This window comes from Caloenas nicobarica, chromosome 15 (assembly GCF_036013445.1).
Source record: "Caloenas nicobarica isolate bCalNic1 chromosome 15, bCalNic1.hap1, whole genome shotgun sequence".
NCBI lineage: Eukaryota > Metazoa > Chordata > Aves > Columbiformes > Columbidae > Caloenas > Caloenas nicobarica.
The window spans coordinates 1,964,772-1,983,529 of NC_088259.1; the positions used below are offsets into that span (position 1 = coordinate 1,964,772).

General features: G+C 49.0%; 1 protein-coding gene across 5 annotated transcripts in view; it reads left to right on the forward strand.

Annotated features, from left to right (window-relative positions):
* The window catches only part of DLGAP4 (DLG associated protein 4), a 67,752-nt gene extending 50,042 nt beyond the window's left edge, over positions 1-17,710 (forward strand). For all 5 annotated transcript variants that reach the window (XM_065645635.1, XM_065645637.1, XM_065645636.1 and 2 more), the window contains 6 exons: positions 10,141-10,502; positions 11,660-11,751; positions 12,202-12,611; positions 14,295-14,386; positions 15,948-16,100; positions 16,863-17,710. In XM_065645635.1, coding sequence (XP_065501707.1) covers positions 10,141-10,502; positions 11,660-11,751; positions 12,202-12,611; positions 14,295-14,386; positions 15,948-16,100; positions 16,863-17,078 — 1,325 coding nt within the window. In that variant the 3' untranslated portion in view covers positions 17,079-17,710. The remainder of the gene's footprint in view (positions 1-10,140; positions 10,503-11,659; positions 11,752-12,201; positions 12,612-14,294; positions 14,387-15,947; positions 16,101-16,862) is intronic.
* The last annotated feature ends 1,048 nt before the right edge of the window (positions 17,711-18,758 follow it).

Sequence of the window (18,758 nt, forward strand, 5' to 3'; positions counted from 1 at the left end):
GTCATCTGATGCTTCGTGCCTCCTGTAAATTTGTGACCTTCTACAAGTGGCTTTTTTAAAAAAAGAAAAGGCAAGCTACCTTGCCATCCCAGTGTAATAGTTTTCAGTGTATAAGTGCTTTATTATAATTTCTCTGCTCAAACATGGCTATGAATTCTAAATCAGAACATCTCCAGGAATCTCAAATCCAAAGTCCCTCATGTAAAGAGATCACAGCCCTCTTAGCCTTTCCCTGTTAAATGTTTCTGCTCCCTGCAAAGTATAGGGACTAGGTCTCTAGCCAGAAGTGGCTGTTAAATCTCATGTGGTCCTGAGTGTCTGTGTTGCCCCCCTCGCCTGCCCTGTGCGGTTCCCAGCACCCAGCACAGTGATCCATGCTCTTAACTAATGCCGCAGTTCACCCTAAAGGCATCTCAGTCATGGGTGACCAGAGAACACAAATGGTGGTACAGAGTGCCTTGTGGTGTATTTCTGGATGAAAGCTGTGCTGTTAGTCTAAAAACACACAGCTGATATTCAGGGAGAGCCCTTTGCTTCTGTATTTGCATTGGGGCTGCTCTTTGACTGTAACATTTGAGACTTGAGGTCCTTTTCCTGCAGATATGCCCGCTTCATTTGTTTCCATAATATGCAGGAACTTAACTGTACTTGGCAGTGGTCAAGCAAGTGCACGGCAGTCCCTTTTTTCTTAATAACAGGTAGCAGATGAATACATAGGTGATGAATAGTGTCCTGCCAGCACAGCTGTAGAGATCTGCAAGAGTGCTGTGACCAAGCTGGGTACTGAACCTGAATGGGAGCAACAGGTGACAAATCTTTAACAGCTCTGTGCTTGCTTGACCAGCACTTGCAAGTGGTTTCCCAGCTGGGAGGCAAATTTGCACAGGGCTTTGTTTAATACTGTAGCCCTTGCAAACATGGAAGCACTTGTTGCTTGGTAGTGAGGAGGAGGCAGCTGCGTTGGCTTCTCTGACTGGTTTGTAGTGGGGCTTTAGGGAAGCAGGTGTTTCTCTTGAAGCCAAGAAGTTACTTCTTTTGTTCTTTCTGCAAGGAAATGCTAGGTAGCTGAAATGTAGTCTATAAACCTGGTATAGGCTGTACCAAGAGGGATCTGGAGCATGGGTCAAGCAGGGGTTGGATGGTGGATGGTCGCAGGAGAAGCCAGTGTGCCTGTGTGGGAAGAATGGTACTTAGTAGTAAGGGCATCTGTGTGCATATCTCACAGGTGAGTTGATGCTGTTCACTTCAAGTGGAAATAGCTGCTTCCCACAGCTGTGTGGCTCAGGAAAAGTGACCTGGGTACAACTCCAAGTGAGGTCAGGTTGCCTTCCAGAGCTGCTGGTAGAAAAACAGCTGCAACTTGGTGGGGTCTCAGGGTATGACCCCAAGCTGCTTCAGTGGGAGAGCTGAATCTGCTGGCCCTCACCTCTCCTTGGTCTGTGCTGCAGACTCCCCTGCCCTCAGCATGGCTGTTCTGTGCTCCCTCATGTTGCTGTGATGTTCTTGCTTCTGGCTGGAGTTCAGCAAGCTGGTGTGAAGGGGTGCCCCATTGCCTCTGGAGGGGGATGGTGGCGGAGAGCCCAAGGCCTTGTTCTCTGCCCTGGAAACAAGCGTTTGTCTTCAGCTGGTTGTGTAGTGGAAGCAGCAGCAGCCCGCAGGCAGCGCTGTGGCAGTGGTCCCATTGTCCCAGCTGTCCCTCCAGCCGTGCCCGAGCAGGCTGCAGGGCTTGCTGCTCTACCTGCTGAGCTACATTGGGGCGCAAAGCTGAGTAGGGCAATAACAAGGGGCATGTAAGGTGGAATTTCTCCAGTGACCTCCTTCAGAACTGCTTGAGATGATTTGGATGTCTAGAGCAGGAGCCGGGCTGTCGTGTGGCTGGGTTTGAGCAGGGCTGTAATGCCGAGGTCACAGTGCTTTTCCCCTGGTGCTGGTGCCTCGGAGGAGCACCAAGAGCATGTTCTGTCCGACTTACCGGCACAGCCTGGCTTGTGCATCAGCTCTGTGGTTATAAGGAAACAGCAGGTACAGTGATTATAAGCAAGCAGCAGGGATCATAAGCAAATCTGAGGGCTGTGGGGAGCTGGTGAAGTGTTAACCATCATCACAGAATCACAGAATGTCAGGGATTGGAAGGGACCTCGAAAGCTCATCCAGTCCAATCCCCCCGCCGGAGCAGGAACACCCAGATGAGGTTACACAGGAAGGTGTCCAGGCGGGTTGGAATGTCTGCAGAGAAGGAGAATCCACAACCTCCCTGGGCAGCCTGGGCCAGGCTCTGGCACCCTCACCATGAAGAAGTTTCTTCTCAAATTTAAGTGGAACCTCTTGTGTTCCAGCTTGAACCCATTGCCCCTTGTCCTATCACTGGTTGTCACCGAGAAGAGCCTGGCTCCATCCTCATGACGCTCCCCCTTTCCGTATTGATCCCCATGAATGAGGTCGCCCCTCAGTCTCCTCTTCTCCAGCTCCAGAGCCCCAGCTCCCTCAGCCTTTCCTCACACGGGAGATGCTCCACTCCCTGCAGCATCTTCGTGGCTGCGCTGGACTCTCTCCAGCAGTTCCCTGTCCTGCTGGAGCTGAGGGGCCCAGAACTGGACACAATATTCCAGATGAGGTCTCACCAGGGCAGAGTAGAGAGGCAGGAGAACCTCTCTGACCTACTGACCACCCCCTTCTAATCCCCCCCAGGTCCCATTGCCCTTCCTGGCCACAAGGGCCCAGTGCTGGCTCGTGGTCACCCTGCTGTCCCCAGGACCCCCAGGTCCCTTTCCCCTACACTGCTCTTCAACAGGTCATTCCCCAACCTGTACTGGAACCTGGGGTTGTTCCTGCCCAGATGCAAGACTCTACACTTGCCCTTGTTATATTTCATTAAATTTTTCCCTGGCCAACTCTCTAGCCTGTCCAGGTCTCTGGATGGCAGCACAGCCCTCTGGCGTGTCAGCCACTCCTCCCAGTTTGGTGCCATCAGCAAACTTGCTGACAGCACACTCTATTCCCTCATCCAAGTCATTGATGAATATATTGAATAGTACTGGTCCCAGTCCTGACCCCTGAGGCACTCCACTAGATACAGGCCTCAACTGGACTCTGCCTCATTGACCACGACTCTCTGGCTTCTTTCCTTCAGCCAGTTCACAGCCCACCTCACTACCCGATCGTCCAGACCACACTTCTCAGTTTAGCTGCAAGGATGCTGTGGGAGACGGTGTCAAATGCTTTACTGAAATCAAGATAGACCACTTCCACTGCATGGCCATCATCAATCCACCTTGTTATGCCTTCATAAAAGGCTATGAGGTTGGTCAAGCATGACTTCCCCTTGGTGAAGCCATGCTGACTGCCCCGATGACCCTCTTATCCTTGATATGTCTTAAGATGGCACCAAGGATAAGGTGTTCCATCACTTTCCCAGGGATGGAGGTGAGGCTGACCGGTCTATAGTTGTCCGGGTCCTCCTTCTTGCCCTTTTTGAAGACCGGAGTGACATTTGCTTTCCTCCAGTCCTCAGGCACCTCTCCCGTTTCCCAAGACTTGGCAGAGATGATGGAGAGCGGTCCAGCAATGACTTCAGCCAGCTCCCTCAGCACCCGCGGGTGCATCCCATCTGGACCCATGGATTTATGGATGTCCAGATTGCTTAATTGCTCCCTAACCCAGTCCTCATCAACTGAGGCAGACTCCTCCATTGCCCTGCCTTCCTCTGGGGCCTCAGGGGTACGGGGCTCCTCAGGACGCCTCTGGCAGAGTAGACAGAGACAAAGAAGGCATTCAGTAATTCTGCCTTCTCTGTATCTTCTGTCACCAGGGCACCCACCCCGTTCATCAGTGGGCCTACATTGCCTCTGGTGTTTTATCTGCTATGTGTTTGAAGAAGCTCTTTCTGTTGTCCTTGACCCCTCTTGCAAGGTTTAACTCTAAGGAGGCCTTAGCTTTCCTAGTTGCCTCCCTACATCCTTTAACAACAGCCTTATATTCTTCCCAAGTGGCCAGCCCCTCCTTCCATGATTTGTAAACCCTCCTCTTCCACTTGAGTTTGCCCAGCAGTTCCCTGTTTAACCACGCAGGTCTCCTGGCTCCCTTCCTTGACTTCCTACGTGTCGGGATGCTCTGATCTTGAGCTTGGTAGAAGCAGTCCCTGAATGCTAACCAACTGTCTTGGGCCCCTTTACCTTCAAGTACCCTTGCCCACAGGATTTCCCCCTGCAATTGTTTGAAAAGGCCAAAGTTGGCCCTGCTGAAGTCCAGGGTTGTGATTCTGCTTGGTATTCTGTTCCTGCCACATGGGATCCTGAACTCCACCATCATTCTCACCCACAGACTCTCAACTCGCTCCTCATCCTTGCCTGGACAGTACTCTGTACATTGTAGTTGCTCTCTCACGTAAAGAGCAACTCCACCACCACGCCTGGCTGGCCTGTCTTTCCTGAGAAGGACACAGCCATCCATGACCACATTCCAGCCTTGTGAGCTGGCCCACCATGTCTCTGTAATTGCCACCAGATCATGATCTCCTGACTGAACACAGGTTTCTAACTCCTCCTGCTTATTCCCCATGCTGCGCACATTGGTGTATGGGCACTTCAGGGAGCCAGCTGAGCAAACCGGTTTCACGGTAGAGGTATGGGAGGCCTCCTGGTCTTCATCAATTCTAGAGCACTGCCCCACTGGTGCAAGCCCAACCCCATCCCCCTTCGAATCTAGTGTAGAGCTCTCCAAATGAGCCCTGCGAACTCCTGCCCCAGCACCCATGTGCCTGTCCGTGATCCGAGTCCTTCGGAGGGGCTTTGTGCTGGTTGCTCCGTAGGTCTCTGTGGGCACATTCAGCCCCCGGGTTGGACGGCGGGGAGTGCGAGCTGCTGCTGGGGGCTGTGGTGGGCCCGGGTCAGCGTGGGCAGGAGGATCTGCCAGGAGAGTCCACAGCCCATCCCCGACTCCGCGGCTTAGTCCCCATCAGCGACATATTTCCCTGTCGGGCATCTGTTTTCCTCTGTGTAACACTGAGGTGAGATTTTTTTTTTCTTTTTTCAAAGATCAGTGCTACTAAGATTTACAAAGGGAAAACACTGAGGAAGTGGGTATTCATAGCATTTCCACAGTCTCTTTAAACAAACGCAGTCACTTGAATTTGCTTTCGAGGGGTGTGGTTTTGTTTAACCAGTGTACAACTTTTAAAACTGCTCCAGCACTCTAAAGACAGTCATTCTTTCAAAGCAGGAGATGGTGTCTTCATGTGGATTCCCTATTTTGTCTAGATGAAAATATTTTCCTGTTGACTAATAAAGTTTAGGTAGGTTTCTCATCTGTGCTTGTAACTGATAGAGGTATCTTGACCTTGAATCTGCAGAATACCCAAACAGCTTCTGTACAAGACAAATACAGATTTGAGGAGGCCTGTGTGCTATGGCCATGGCTGTAAAGGCTAGAAACATCTTGTTTTAGCAGAAAAATAAGGTCTGAAGTGATTGCTGTGAACTGTGAAGTCAATAAAGATATGTATTGTCTTCAGTAGCACTTGCAACTGGGGACCATTTTTACTTGGACTCTCTACAAATAAAACATCCTGCAGTTCACTATGGTTTCAACCTTGAAGTGTTCTTCGAGCTGATGAAAATCAGAGGTCAGGCTGCTTGGAATGCGGTGGTTCCAGTTCCCTTTGCTATAGAAAACTGCCTCTAAATGCAGCTCCTTCCATATGCGAGACCCTGTGGCAAACACAAGCCCAAAGGCGTGTGACTGAAATCTCTGAGGGGATAATGTACCTTATGGTGGTTCTCATTTGCTGTAAGATCATTGGGTTGTTTCATTTAAAAGACAAATGAGCTTGTCTTGTAGTAGGAGATGTTATTTCAGAGCATGTTGCTTTATGCATGAGGAAATGAGGTCATTTCTTCAGGTCTTCCCATGGAGAAAGGGGGGATGTGTGGAGCAGGAAAGCGACAGCAGTCGGAGCTCTGCTAATATGTGTGAGGGCAGTGGAACTTGCCTTCACAACCGACTGTGCCGTGGAGCCTTTGAGATCATTTAACAACAGTGAGGGTGGCTTGAATAGGTCCTTGAAGTCACTGGAATGATTAGAACTGTCACCAGACTGTATTGAATCAGCAATAGCAAAAAAATAACTGGGTACTTCATTCTAGATGCACACTTAAGGGCAATTATGATATTTAAATTGAAAACCAGATACCTTTCTGTGGTCTTGGCGGTGCTGCCAGGTGCTGGGCAGGTAAGCGTAGCCTGATGGCATTTGAACAGGGGCCTCTTAAGGCAGTGCTGGATTTAACATTCTTTTATGGCTCCTGCGTTTAGTCTTTCCAGAAGCAAACCCCTGGTTCTCTGGAAGGAGAGGCAGAGGATCACAGTGTGCCCAGCTGGTTTGGGGGTCAGGAGAACACAGCGCCTCTGCCCAGGGCTACGTTAGTGGGTATTGCACAAGCTCCTGAGAGCAGCAGGTAATGTCATGTGGAAGATGCTAATTTGGAAACATGCTGCTTTCTAAAAATAATTAGGCAAGGGAGACTATAAACAGACATCTCTCCCCCCAGCCCCCCCCCAAAAAAAATCAATCATCCACAGTGCAGTTGTGAATTTTAACAGCTTGCTTAAATAAGCCTTAGAAGATCCCACGAGCAGGAGGAGTCTAATGCTGCAAAGCTGGAAGCTTAAGCAAAACTTCCACATTTTCTTGTTCTTCTACACCTTTTTGGAGCGTGACTGATGTGTACTGCAGAATAATATGTGTGCCTGCTCTAGTGCCCACATGGATTGTAATCCAGTATAATAGCACAAGCTGATTTTTAAAATACAGTTATGACCTGCAGGAACTCAAGAGCAGGTTCATACCCTGTTGAGCTGTAGCCTTTTGTTAGGGGGTAACTCGGCAACTGGAACGCTCCGAACTGGTGGGATTGACCTTAGAGCCATGAGGATATGCTGCCTGTTTGGTTGGTCCAGTGACACATCTTTCCGACAGAAATACTGAGATGCTGTTGGCCTCCTCAATATCTTGTCTCTTCCCACAGGTACAAAAACCCCACTAAGACTTAGTCCAGAGTTGTGTTGAGGGAGAAGGCCAGACTGTTCTAGATGGGCTTACTCTGACTTTTGCTTTTGAAACCCATTTTAGGTAAGGTGTGCCACAGTCGTAAAGTCCCTGTTTTATGGTTGCAGAAGGCGTCAGTGGGGTTTATTTGCAATTTAACTAATCAAAGCATCCTCAGTTTTTCAGGGCTCCTAGTCTTTTTTGTTTCTTTCATTTGCAGTGTTTCTTAAAGCCATAAACTTGTTTTTATATCTCACATAGTCAACTCTTTGACCACATGTATATTAACAGGGGCATTTTTTGTTGGTACTGTGTGATTCTTTATAGCAAAATCTGTGGTGCTCTTCAGCTGAGCCAAATAGCATGAAGGGATCCCCAGAAACAAGACAAGGGGATGCTGCAGTTGTTGCCTGTATATAAAGCAGCACGAACAGTATTCATACTGTCTGTTGGTAGGTGGAAGGATTAATTTGGATCTAGCTTATTGACCCTGAACACCACTGATCTTCCCCAGGAAACTCTGCTGCCTTCCTGTGCTGATGTGCTGCCCTCCCTTTGTTTTGCTTGGTTGCAATGTTCAATGTCAGATAGCAATTGATTTACTTTCCCTAATTACATTAGAGCCCTGTGGGTGTAAACAGCAGCTGGGAAACTTGAGCTGTGTTTGTGGTAAACACGCCAGTAGAACCACCCGAGCTCCAGCGGGACGAGGTCACAGAGGCTCAGTCCTGGTGACGGGGACCTGGGCAGTGCTGGTTCTGGGCCCCCTCCTGGGGAAGGACAGAGGCCACGTGCAGTGAGGAGAGACGGTATTTACTTGGAGAGACATACGGAGAAGTTTTTTCCATTGCCGGTTTGGGTGGCTCTTGCTTGTCCCAGGTTAACAGCTGCCGTACCCCCGGTACAGTAATGAGAGGCAGTGTGCGTGCCCTGTGTTTTGGTGGTGTAGCCACAGCTGATCAAGGGTACTTCTGTGGTTGTTTCTTTGCTGCTTGGTTGGGATGGGCCGTACAGGACCAGGCAGAAGACTTGGCCTAGAAATTGCTGTAGCTATTTAAGGTGGTGGTGTCTGGTCAGACAGCCCCGGCGGAGCAGCTGTGGCTTGTGCAGGTCTGGGGTTGAACGTTTCCTCCGTCTTGAGCGGGTGTCCTGCCTGAGCCGGTGTTGGTGGCAGAGGTGTTTCAGCACACGCTCCCGAGGCCGCTCAGCTGTACAGCCTGTGAGTTCTCTGTGCCAGGGCAGAGCTCTCGTGGCTGTGCTGATGTGAGGGACGCTTTACCTGTGCGGCACGCTGCGCTCTGTGTTGGGTAGGTGCAGTCAAGGTTTCTGCTGTAAGGGCAGAGCAGGCAAACATCTGTAATGAGGCAAGTTTTAAGGAGGGTTTTGGGGATGTCCAGTGGAGAACATGGGGAAAGAGAGGGAGTGATTGTGCAGGGACTGTTCTGTTAGCACCTCTGTGCCTCCGGCTGTGCTGGCAGTTTGTCCACCTGCACCATGAGCCGGGTCCTGTGAAGCAGCGCCCATGGGCAATGGTCAAGCTCTGTGATGCTGTTCAACCTGCGCTTGCAGGAGCGGTGCCATCTAATCTGGTGCCTCTGAAATAGGCATCCCGGTGGTGAGCTTGACTTGCTTGGAGATGCTAAATGCTTCTGAGCTGGTGCTGTTTGAGCATCTGTAGCAGGTCCTGCTGCTGCCTCGGGTGCAGGGGCTTCCACTCTGTGTGGGAAAGGTGGGACTGTGGGGTGGGAAGCGACACCAGTGCCCTTCGAGTCATCCATCAGTGAGGAGCTTGCAGCGCAGTTGCACGCTGTTTACGTGACTGAATAAGGATTGGCTAAAGGATGTGTGTAGCTGTTTTGGTGTGTAAAAACTTGACAAGTTGAAGCACTTGCATCTGACCTTTTAGGAAGTTATTGTAGGTGGTTTTTAAAGTGCATAATAAGTTCCTCTCCTGGCTGAAGACACAGCAGCTGTGGGCTCAGGCTGCCCTAAGTGGTTTTCAGGACATGTAAATTTTAGGGCCGGGAACCAAAGGTGGGACAAGAAAGGGGTTTTGGTGACTTGGGGAGGAATAAGAGTGGGGAAATACAGGGGTAAGGCCATAAAAGGGGTGAGTTGTGTGTAGGTAGCTGGCCGGTCAGCGTGTCTGGCCGTGCCCTGCCCAGCACGGTCTGTCCTATCTCGGCAGCAGCTGCGGTGGGACCTCGGCCTCAGGGGTTCGTATGTCCGGGGCCAGGAGCTGGGCAGGCTGAGTGCCCGGGGACAGCGGCTGCAGGGTCCACCTTCTATGTGTATTTTCACTAATGGACTTTCCATCCTGTCAAGCCGGAGGCAGGAGCAGGATGAGGCCATTGCCGCTGTGTTCGTGTGGGTGCTCTTCTGTGATCTGTGCTGCCAGCGACATGCAGACCCATACCTGTAGTGGATACGTGTGCTCTGTGTGTCTGCTGCAAACATCTCCAGCCTCACTGCTGGTCCATTTGGGGACACGGAGCAGCAGCAGCAGCCTTGCCACTCTTGGGCTGTTGCATCCAGATAATGTATTTTCCCCTAATGCGTAGCAGCTAGGTTTCTAAAGGAACTTCACAAACGTTCATCCCTACCATCAGCATCTAACAAACTTTATGGCTTCTTTCCATTTTTATAGGAAAAAACACCACTCTGGTCCAGACACTGAAACTTGTCAACTGACGGGATAAAGAGCTGAGACTTGACTGTACTAGGACAATAAAACATAGGGTTTAGCCAAAGAAAATTTCCCCAACGTAGAAGCTTATATCTGCCAAACACTGTAGCATTCTTGAGAGGCTTTTCTATACCTCTTCTCCATTTCCAGCCTTTCACACATCATGGTATTCCTTTTGACTTCTTTTGCAAGCTAGCTCTGGCTCTGCCTTCTGCTTCCCCGTGTGCTTTGGTTTGGGTTACCAGTGCGAGCTGCTGGCTGTGGGCTGTTTCTGCGTTTCTGCCTCCAGCTTCTACTTGGAGGCTTCTCTTGGATGTTGTGACTGACCTGCTTTTTCTTTCTCTTTTACTGTATCTCTTTCTCCCCAATCTGTCTTCTGCATTCTCTATTCTTCACACCTCCATTACTGCAGGTTCATCATGCCTAGTGGCATATAAAAAGACTCCACCTCCTGTCCCACCTCGGACCACATCAAAGCCGTTCATCTCTGTCACTGTGCAGAGCAGCACTGAATCCGCGCAGGACACCTACCTGGACAGCCAGGACCACAAGAGCGAGGTGACCAGCCAGTCGGGACTCAGCAATTCTTCAGACAGCTTGGACAGCACCAGGACACCCAGTGTGACAAGGGGAAGCGTCGTGACTGCAGCAGGAGAGACTCCAGAGTTACCCCAGAAAAATGCAACTTTGAAAAGTGACAAAGGGACTCTGACTAGTGAAGAGCCTAAAGTGGAGAATATCCCCAAAAGAAAGCTGTCGTCTATAGGAATACAAGTATGGAATACTTTGTTCTCCTTTGTTGTAAGGAATGTCCTTAACCCATACATTTAGCATGTGCATTTTGTGTGACTGGGTGTGCATCCGAACTCACTTAGAATAGCAAGAGAAACTCCCTGCCTTCTCAAACTAACTTCCTGTGTTCCCAGGGTTGAATACAGCAGAAGCTTTCCATAACAGGCCAGAAAGGACTAAGTTTTTAATACAAAATTAAAATGTTTCATAAAGCAGAGGGACCGCATTAACTGGGTGAGTCCATCTGAAGAGGCCTTTTGCTGCTGGGATGCCTGTGCTGAGCCTCTGTACTGTGTATTACTTCAATCGGTTCCCTGCCCATCACTGTTCTAGGGACAACTTTTTTCTGAGAGGTGGGCCCTTCTACTTGATGTCCATATAGTTTGGGCTGCTGCAGTGCATAACAGTCCCAGGGCTGCAGGCAGGAGGGAGCAATTCCTTGCTGTCCACTCTTAGCCAGCAGGCTGCCTCTTGCCTTGCTGGAAGTGTTTAATTCTGTGGAAATTGATGGAAATGAGCTGTTGGTTATACAGTCAAATGAGAACCAATTGGGTAGTGTAAATCCATGCTTTATTCAGCAAAATTTAAGTCACCTGCAATTGTACACTCTGCTTGTAGACACATTTCCCGGTTACAGATGGCTGAGTGCTGGGCTAGTGGGGCAAAACACATGACAAAAGGGCAGCAAGGCAAGAGAACTTGCCTTTTCTGTGCCGGTTCCCAAGCCACCTGTCCAGCACCTGGATTTCTGTCCTAAAACCTTCTAACCCTCTTATCCAGAGCTATGGAGGGTGTCAGTCCCTGGGTGAGAGGCAGCTGGGCTTTGCTGTCAGTTTTAATCAGATCACTGCCCTCTCTTGAATCTCTTGGCCTTTGCCCGTGTCTGGTGCCACACGTGCAGCTGCTCCCTCAGGGTCACACAGCCCCTTCCCGTTGTCACAACCCTGTGGGTGGCAGAGCCGAGCGCCGTTAGAGCAGATCCCTGCAGGACGTGGTCCTGGTGCCTCTCCTGGGACCAGCTCCCGTTGGCGTGTGGTGTCAGCGTGCTGTGTGTGTGCAGCGCTCCTGGTCTACTGATGTGAATTCAAGCAGCAAGTTCTTGTGTCTGTTTTTGTCTGTATTTTTTTTTGTTTGATAAGGTTGACTGCCTTCAGCCAGTGGCAAAAGAGGAGCCTCCTCCACCAGCCACCAAATTCCAGTCCATCGGGGTACAGGTAGAGGACGAGTGGCGGTAAGTGAAAGACGCAAGCTTTTGCGGTTTCCTTTCCTTTAAATTGCGCTTTCCCCACTTTTACTTAGACCTTCTTCCCTTCTTTGTTCCAATATGAGTGGTGTTGAATGGGGGCCCATGGAGAGTTCTTTCTCCACAGCACACACCTGCTGCAAAAAGCACTTGTTCTGTAAACAGCCAAATCAATGGGAGTTTGAAATTTTTTTTAAAAAAAGTACAAGATGTAATTATAGATGTGTGTCAGTCCTCTCTTCTGAATGGCATATTGCAGTAAGCAGGCAACCTTATAATTTCGTCTGTCTAAATGTGTGGGGTGTGTGTGTGAGGAGGGGCAGGGCAGGCAGGGTGAGGCTCAGCTGCAGGCGTAATAAACAAATGCATTGCACTGGCAGTGTGTGAGGCTGGCCAGGTTGAGTTCTGCTATTTAATGTTTGCTTTTGATCTCTCTAGAAACAGCCACTCTCGCAGCATGTCCTCCAAACAGGACACAGACTCTGACACACAGGAACATAATAACTCTAGCTGTAAATCATCTGAGAGAAGCCTCGCTGAGTGCCCCCAACACAACAACTCCATTGGTGTTGATGCCGCTACCAGGCAACCAGCCAAGCCCTCACAGATTAAGAGAAACCTCTCCTATGGAGAAAACAATGACCCAGCCCTGGAGCCTTCTTCCCTCCCTCCTCCTGACCCCTGGCTTGAGACATCCTCCACCTCGCCATCAGAACCCACGCAGCCAGGAGCCTGCCGGCGGGATGGGTACTGGTTTCTGAAGCTGCTGCAGGCAGAGACAGAGCGGTTAGAAGGCTGGTGCCGTCAGATGGACCAGGAGACCAAAGAGAACAATCTCTCCGAAGAAGGTAGATGTTGTCAGCCTCTGGATGTGAGACTGGAGCAGCCTAGCAGCTCCTCCCTTGAGAAAGAGTTGTAACTGAGTATTGGATCAGCTTTGTGCAGTGAAATCACTGATAGCCCAGAGTAAGGGTAGAACATGGACATGAGTATGGGACAAGGAACTTTTTTTTTTTTTCTCTTTGGAAAAGATAAGGTAACTTCCTCTAGCAGGTGGGGTAAGAAACAATGCTATGATGCAGCACAGAAGACTTTCAGGGGATGGTGCAGCTTCTGACCATTCAAAACCGCTAAGAGATTAAAAGGATTGCTTTCAGGGAGGCTGTGGGATATTTCTCCCTGCCTAATCCATTGTACTCAGCTGGGCAGGGGAAAGTTTGATTGGCAGTGGAGCAGAATGAACAGGACTTCTGAGCTTGTTTGATCTGTTGAGTTGGTGGCTTTGTTTTCACAGCAAAGAGGAGGTTTCTTCATATGGGAAAGCTTCGCTGAATTTGTGCTAAATACACCAAAAGCACAGGGAACACAAGGCCACTTGATCTTTTTGGGTTCATTCCCAGTTGGGCTTGTTTCATTATTTTCAAATGAGTTGGCAAAACCTGTGCTGCTTGCAGTGAAAATGATGGCTGTGGTGCATACATAGTGACAGAAGTGGGTGACTAGGCTGCAGAGGGCAGGATCTTTGAGTCTGGTTGGTTTGGGGGTTTTGTTTGTTGGTTTCTTACTTTATTTTTTTAATTTTTTTGATACCTGAGAAAGGTGAAATAATGGTGAGGTTCAGTTATAGCTCATTGTCAGTGCTGGGGCCTGGGGGAGCTGATCTCCAATCCTATTGCACTAAGTTGCTGCGCTGGCTGCCAAGTGGGACAGGCAGCACCAGGGCTCTCCCGGCCCCGGGACGGCCTCGTTTTGCCCACGGCGAGAGTGCTCTGGCAAGAAAAGACAGCAAGATCAGTGTAGTGTTATATCGGTGACCTCTCACAGTAATCTCCTGGTAGATTCTGTAACAGGGAACTTGGTGGGTGCAGAGACAGCCCAGCTTAAACTTGTCCCACCAAGATCTAGAACCATTCAGAACTGATTCACTGGGAGCAGCCACAGGCCAGGGAGGACAAGGGGAATCCGTTCATCTCTGCTCATGGTGCGGTTGCACTGTGAGTCTCAACCCTGCCTCTGGAAGGGAAAAGCCCATACAGTGGTTTTCCACTAATGAGCAGAGCAATGTTGCCATACTCAGACACTTCTTGGAAAACCCACCAGGAGCAGCATGAAGTCCTGGGTATTAAAAGCCGTAGCCTGCCAGTGTTTGAATCCCTCCTGGTGAGCGGAGGCTGGAGACTGTTCTCCAGCCTCTTGCCACCTTCGCCTCATGCGTGAGTGGGGGAGCAGGTTGTGATCTGCTCACTGAGATGGTGCTGGTGGCTTGTCTGATGGGCTGAAGGCACTTACTGCAGACTCTGGTGTAATGTTCTGTGTGGCCTGCTTTTGACCTGCTCTAGAGGGAGCAAAAATAGATGGCAAAGACAGATGTAGATTATAGTTTCAATACATCTTTCCCTGAGAGCAGTTACTTCCTTGAGGATCTCTGAAACTCCTAATGCATCAAGAGTGTTTGCTCCAGAAACACTGAAGTTCATTGCTGCATTTAATAGTCTGTTCAACTGAGGTCTGTCTTTTTTTCTCCCCCATAGTCTTAGGAAAAGTCCTGAGTGCAGTGGGCAGTGCACAGTTACTAATGTCACAGAAGTTCCAGCAGTTCCACGGCCTCTGTGAACAAAATCTGGTGAGTCTGGGTCTATTTCTCCTGGTTTTTGGAAGGTGGATGTATGTGTTTCAACAGCACTGCAAGAACATGGTCGGGTATTGATGGGCTACTGTCACTGTGAAAGCAAAGCCAATGCAGTGTAGCCTCCAGCCTGAGCGCCGAGCCGTGGCGGATGGATGCTGATTTAAAACTGCAGCTGATCACCTCAACCTCCCTTCTGAACAGGCAGATCTGGGGTTGTGCTCTGCTCAAGGATGAGTGTTTGCAGTTCCTTTTGCTGCTTACGTGAGCACAGGGGAATTTTCTTGAACTACTGGTCAGGGCATGCTGAATACGCTTGAGTGTCTCTCTGGGTCTGATTTGTCAACCAGCCATACTGTGTGTCCTGGAAACTACCTCTTTCCTGTCGCTTCTAAATGGCTTTTAAGGTGAACCACCAAGGTTTTGCCAAATTGGGGGAAATGTTTGAAAAGTCTGTTCTTCTCCAAACACACTTGCTTTTGCATGTAGATTATGTGGATGGTAAAACTGTCGTAACAGGATTGTCTCTTGTTGGTCACAAAGCACCGAGTCTGATCTCTTCAGAGGTAATGCAAGGGTTTGCCCTTGCTGAGAGCTGAACGGGGCTAACACGGGGATGGGTGGGGATCTGTGTTTTGTTTTTCCCCTCAAGTTTTATCATGGTATGGATTTTGCAAACTTCCTCAGAGCTGGATTCCCTTTTACTTGGGGGAAAAAAAAAAAAGTTTAGAGAAACTCAAGGGAGGAGGAAGGGGTGAAGTGCTGAGCATCTGCTTGCTGATGTCCGGCTGGGAGATGAGCAGCCCCCCCGCCAGGCTGCCTGCAGAGCGCTGTGCTCAGCTCTGCCGCTTTGTGCCGAGTTGCTCAGATTTGATCCCAAGCTTTCCTGAGACAATCCAGGCCTATGATGGCAGTTCAGGTACCTCAGAGCTGGGAAAATTCTGTTCTTTGGAGAAACTTAAACTATGTAAAATTTTTCAAGCTGGCCTGGGAAATACTGATACTTTCAGATTGTTTGGGGAGGATGTAGCAAACTAATTTTGCTTGTGAAAGCTGTATTGGCTGCTTTGGATTGCTGTACATGGGCATGCCAGGTATCCGTGTGGTGCTTTGCGTCATGTTGTGTCCGTTTCCATTATTACCCACTCTGAAATCAGGATCTCTGTGCAAGAAGCCAGTGTTCCAGCTCTGAATCACATGCTGAGACCTTCAGATGGAGGGTACTGTTGTGGGATGGGTGCGAGCTGGGGAAGCTTTGGGGAGAAAGGGAGCTATTGCTTCTGCTGCAGAGAGTGTCTTTTACAGATTCTTCCTCAGGCTGTTACAGGAGAAATGTAGTCAGGATCTCTGCTTCACGATCTTTGCAGAAATGGTTTTGACTATAAATGATGGCATTTTGTCTGCATTAGGGCTGGTGGCTTGTGTAGGTTCTTGATGTTTCAGTTGTTGGGCAGGTGGACTCAAGAGGGTGAACATGTAAGCTGTGCAGACTGCTCCGCCTGTCAGGAGGATATATTCTCTTCTTTCTGAAAGGTTTTCTTTATGCTTTCCATTCTAGAACCCTAACGCCAACCCCAGACCCACAGCCCAGGACCTCGCTGGGTTTTGGGATCTCCTGCAGTTGTCCATTGAAGACATCAGCATGAAGTTTGATGAGCTGTACCACCTGAAAGCTAATAGCTGGCAGTTGGCAGAGACACCGGAGAGAAAGGTGAGCGTGGGGCAGTGGAGAGTGGCCAGAGCACCTCACAGACATTTGGGGTAGCTGAGGTCTCTTTCTGTTTGCAAACAGAAGATCTTTAGGGCTTTTACTGTCTTGCACTTGTTCAGCGTAATCTCGCCACCTTTCAGTGCACCGAGACCATTCCTCATGAGTAGTAGTGGGAACAATTTTGTACAAGGGGAAAAAGTGTTAGGATGGAGAGAGACCACAGCGAAGAGTGGCGGATGCTTAAGGCAGTGATACAGAGGCCTCTAGTGTTACTAGCGCTGTATGAGTAGGCTTTAACTATTCCTGGTGTGAGTAGTATAAAAAATACCTGCTGGAATATCTTGAAAATATAGGACAGGCTGTGTCCCTGGGCCTGGCTGCCTGACTAGACATGAGGGTAGCAAGGAGAGGACTATGACTCAGAGTGGCATTTTAAAATTTTGCAGTTCCGGATCAAGTTCAGTCTTTGCACTGCCTGTGCTGTGCTCTGACCTATAGCTGGGCCAGACATAGTCTGCAAACTGCAGTCCACTTCACAGAAGGGCTCTGCACCGTGATGTGCAAAATGGCACATTTCTAGAAATTGGGAAATCTGGTTTTAATGAGTGTCTTGCTCAGGAACTGCTCCTGCTTCTTTCATCTGACCCTTCATCTCGTTGCCTAGTCCCTCACGCCTTGGGAGTCCCCACCATATGAGGGAGCAAGCTTCTGTATGTGCATTTTTATTTTATGTTTGGGTTTTTCCTTACTGTCTCCCTAAAGGAAGAGAAGAAACCACCCCCTCCAGTGCCAAAGAAGCCAGCCAAGTCCAAATCCCAACTGAACCGGGACAAAGCCTCTGATTCAGACAAGCAGCGCCAGGAAGCTCGCAAGCGTCTCATGGCAGCCAAGCGGGCTGCTTCCGTCCGGCAGAACTCGGCCACGGAGAGCGCGGATAGCATCGAGATCTACGTGCCCGAGGCACAGACCCGCCTTTGAGCAAAGGGGCAGACGAAGGAACCGTGTGGTTTTTATAAGTCATTAAAAAGGAAAAAAAAAAAGGTTCTCTTAAACTAGTGTGATTTATTAAGTCTAGAGACAATGAGCCATCCTTGAAAAGGGCTCCTGAGTTGGCTTTTTTTCTCTCAGCTTTAAGTAATGAAGATTTTAAAAAAAAAAAAGAAAAAAAGAAAAAAAAAAACACCACCAAAAAAAAAAAGAAAAAAATACCCCTTGTTTTCTCACTGGCTGTGGTGTTGCTGAATGGACTGAACAGACTCCCCTGGAAACTCCAGCCCCTCGACTTGGAACTTCAGTCTTTTTACTTGTTCTATCTAATGAGAATTATTAGCTTGTTTACAAGAAGAGGACAAGAAAACGTGAAGCCTTGAGCACTCGCCATGCCGTGTTCTTCCTCTTCCTCAGTTCTGTTCTTCCTTCTCATCCTTATTTTTTTCTTCTTTCTGCTCCCTTTATCCCACCTTTTGCATGGCTTTATTTACTGTGTTAGAAATAACCTCTCTTCCACAGAGCTCCTGAAGAGAACACCCACTCAGTGTGTACTACTGTTGCACTCTGCTAGCAAGCAGCCTTTCTTGGATTTTTATTTGTTTTCCTTTTGATGGGGATCTTGGGGTGGGGGGCGGATGGGTGGGCAGGGACGGGGCGCAGCGGGTTTGTATTCCTCTGTTCTACTGAAGTGAGAGGATGACAGGGTCGGTGGAATGTAACGCAGAGTTGTTGAAATGCAGCCCAGAAGCAAATGTGCAATAATCTGGCAAAGGGGGAAGGGACGGGGCTCGGCTGGCTGCTCCCGTGAGCAGTGCCCTCCTCCGGGCACAGGAGCGGAGCTGCAGGACCACAGGGCAACCATGGGCACCATCCACACATTCTTCACTTTGGTTTTTCTCCTCTTCCCTTTACCAACTTAATTTCCTTGAATTGCTTGTTGAGAAAGAAGCTGCTACACTGAGGGACCTGTTTCAAAGTGGGCTGGGGAGAGTGTAATGGTATTTTGGGGTGGGAAGACTGGGTTTTGTACAAAGAGGAAGGCACAGGTAGCTGGTGGTAGGCTGCCTGCCTGTATGTATGTGTACATATGCACATATACACTTAGTAGTACCTGTACATTTAATTCATACACACGTATACATGCCCATACACACAGTGCAGATGGTGTACTAAAAGCACCTTGGTGAGAATGGGCATATGTATAGCATATATTTTTACATGTACTATATCTAGATGTGTGTAAAAGTGTGTGTAAAAATATATACCCTGTGTGTAATCAGATGACTATTTTTTTTCCTTATCTCCCTGCTCTCTGGGTAGAGGAAGGATTGCTAAATATTTTTTAGCCCATTTTTCCCTTTGTAGGTCTCATTTTCAGTCTGGCATCTTGAAGCCAGAACTGCCACCACTGAATTCTTTGACACCCCCTTAAAATAAGCATTTTGCCCCAGTGCTGGGCAATTTTTTTTTTTTTCCTTTGCTTGATTGAATGAGTTGGGAGATTGTGTGCTACTTTCATGGGGGTGGGGATAGAATCCCAAAGAAGTTTCAGCGAGGGTGTTGGTGATCCAGAAGGCAAAAAATAAATAAAAGTGAAACCCTGCATTATGTCTGAGTGACCATTCTATACTGTCCCGTGTTGTCTGAGATTTCTGCCCACCTACTGTG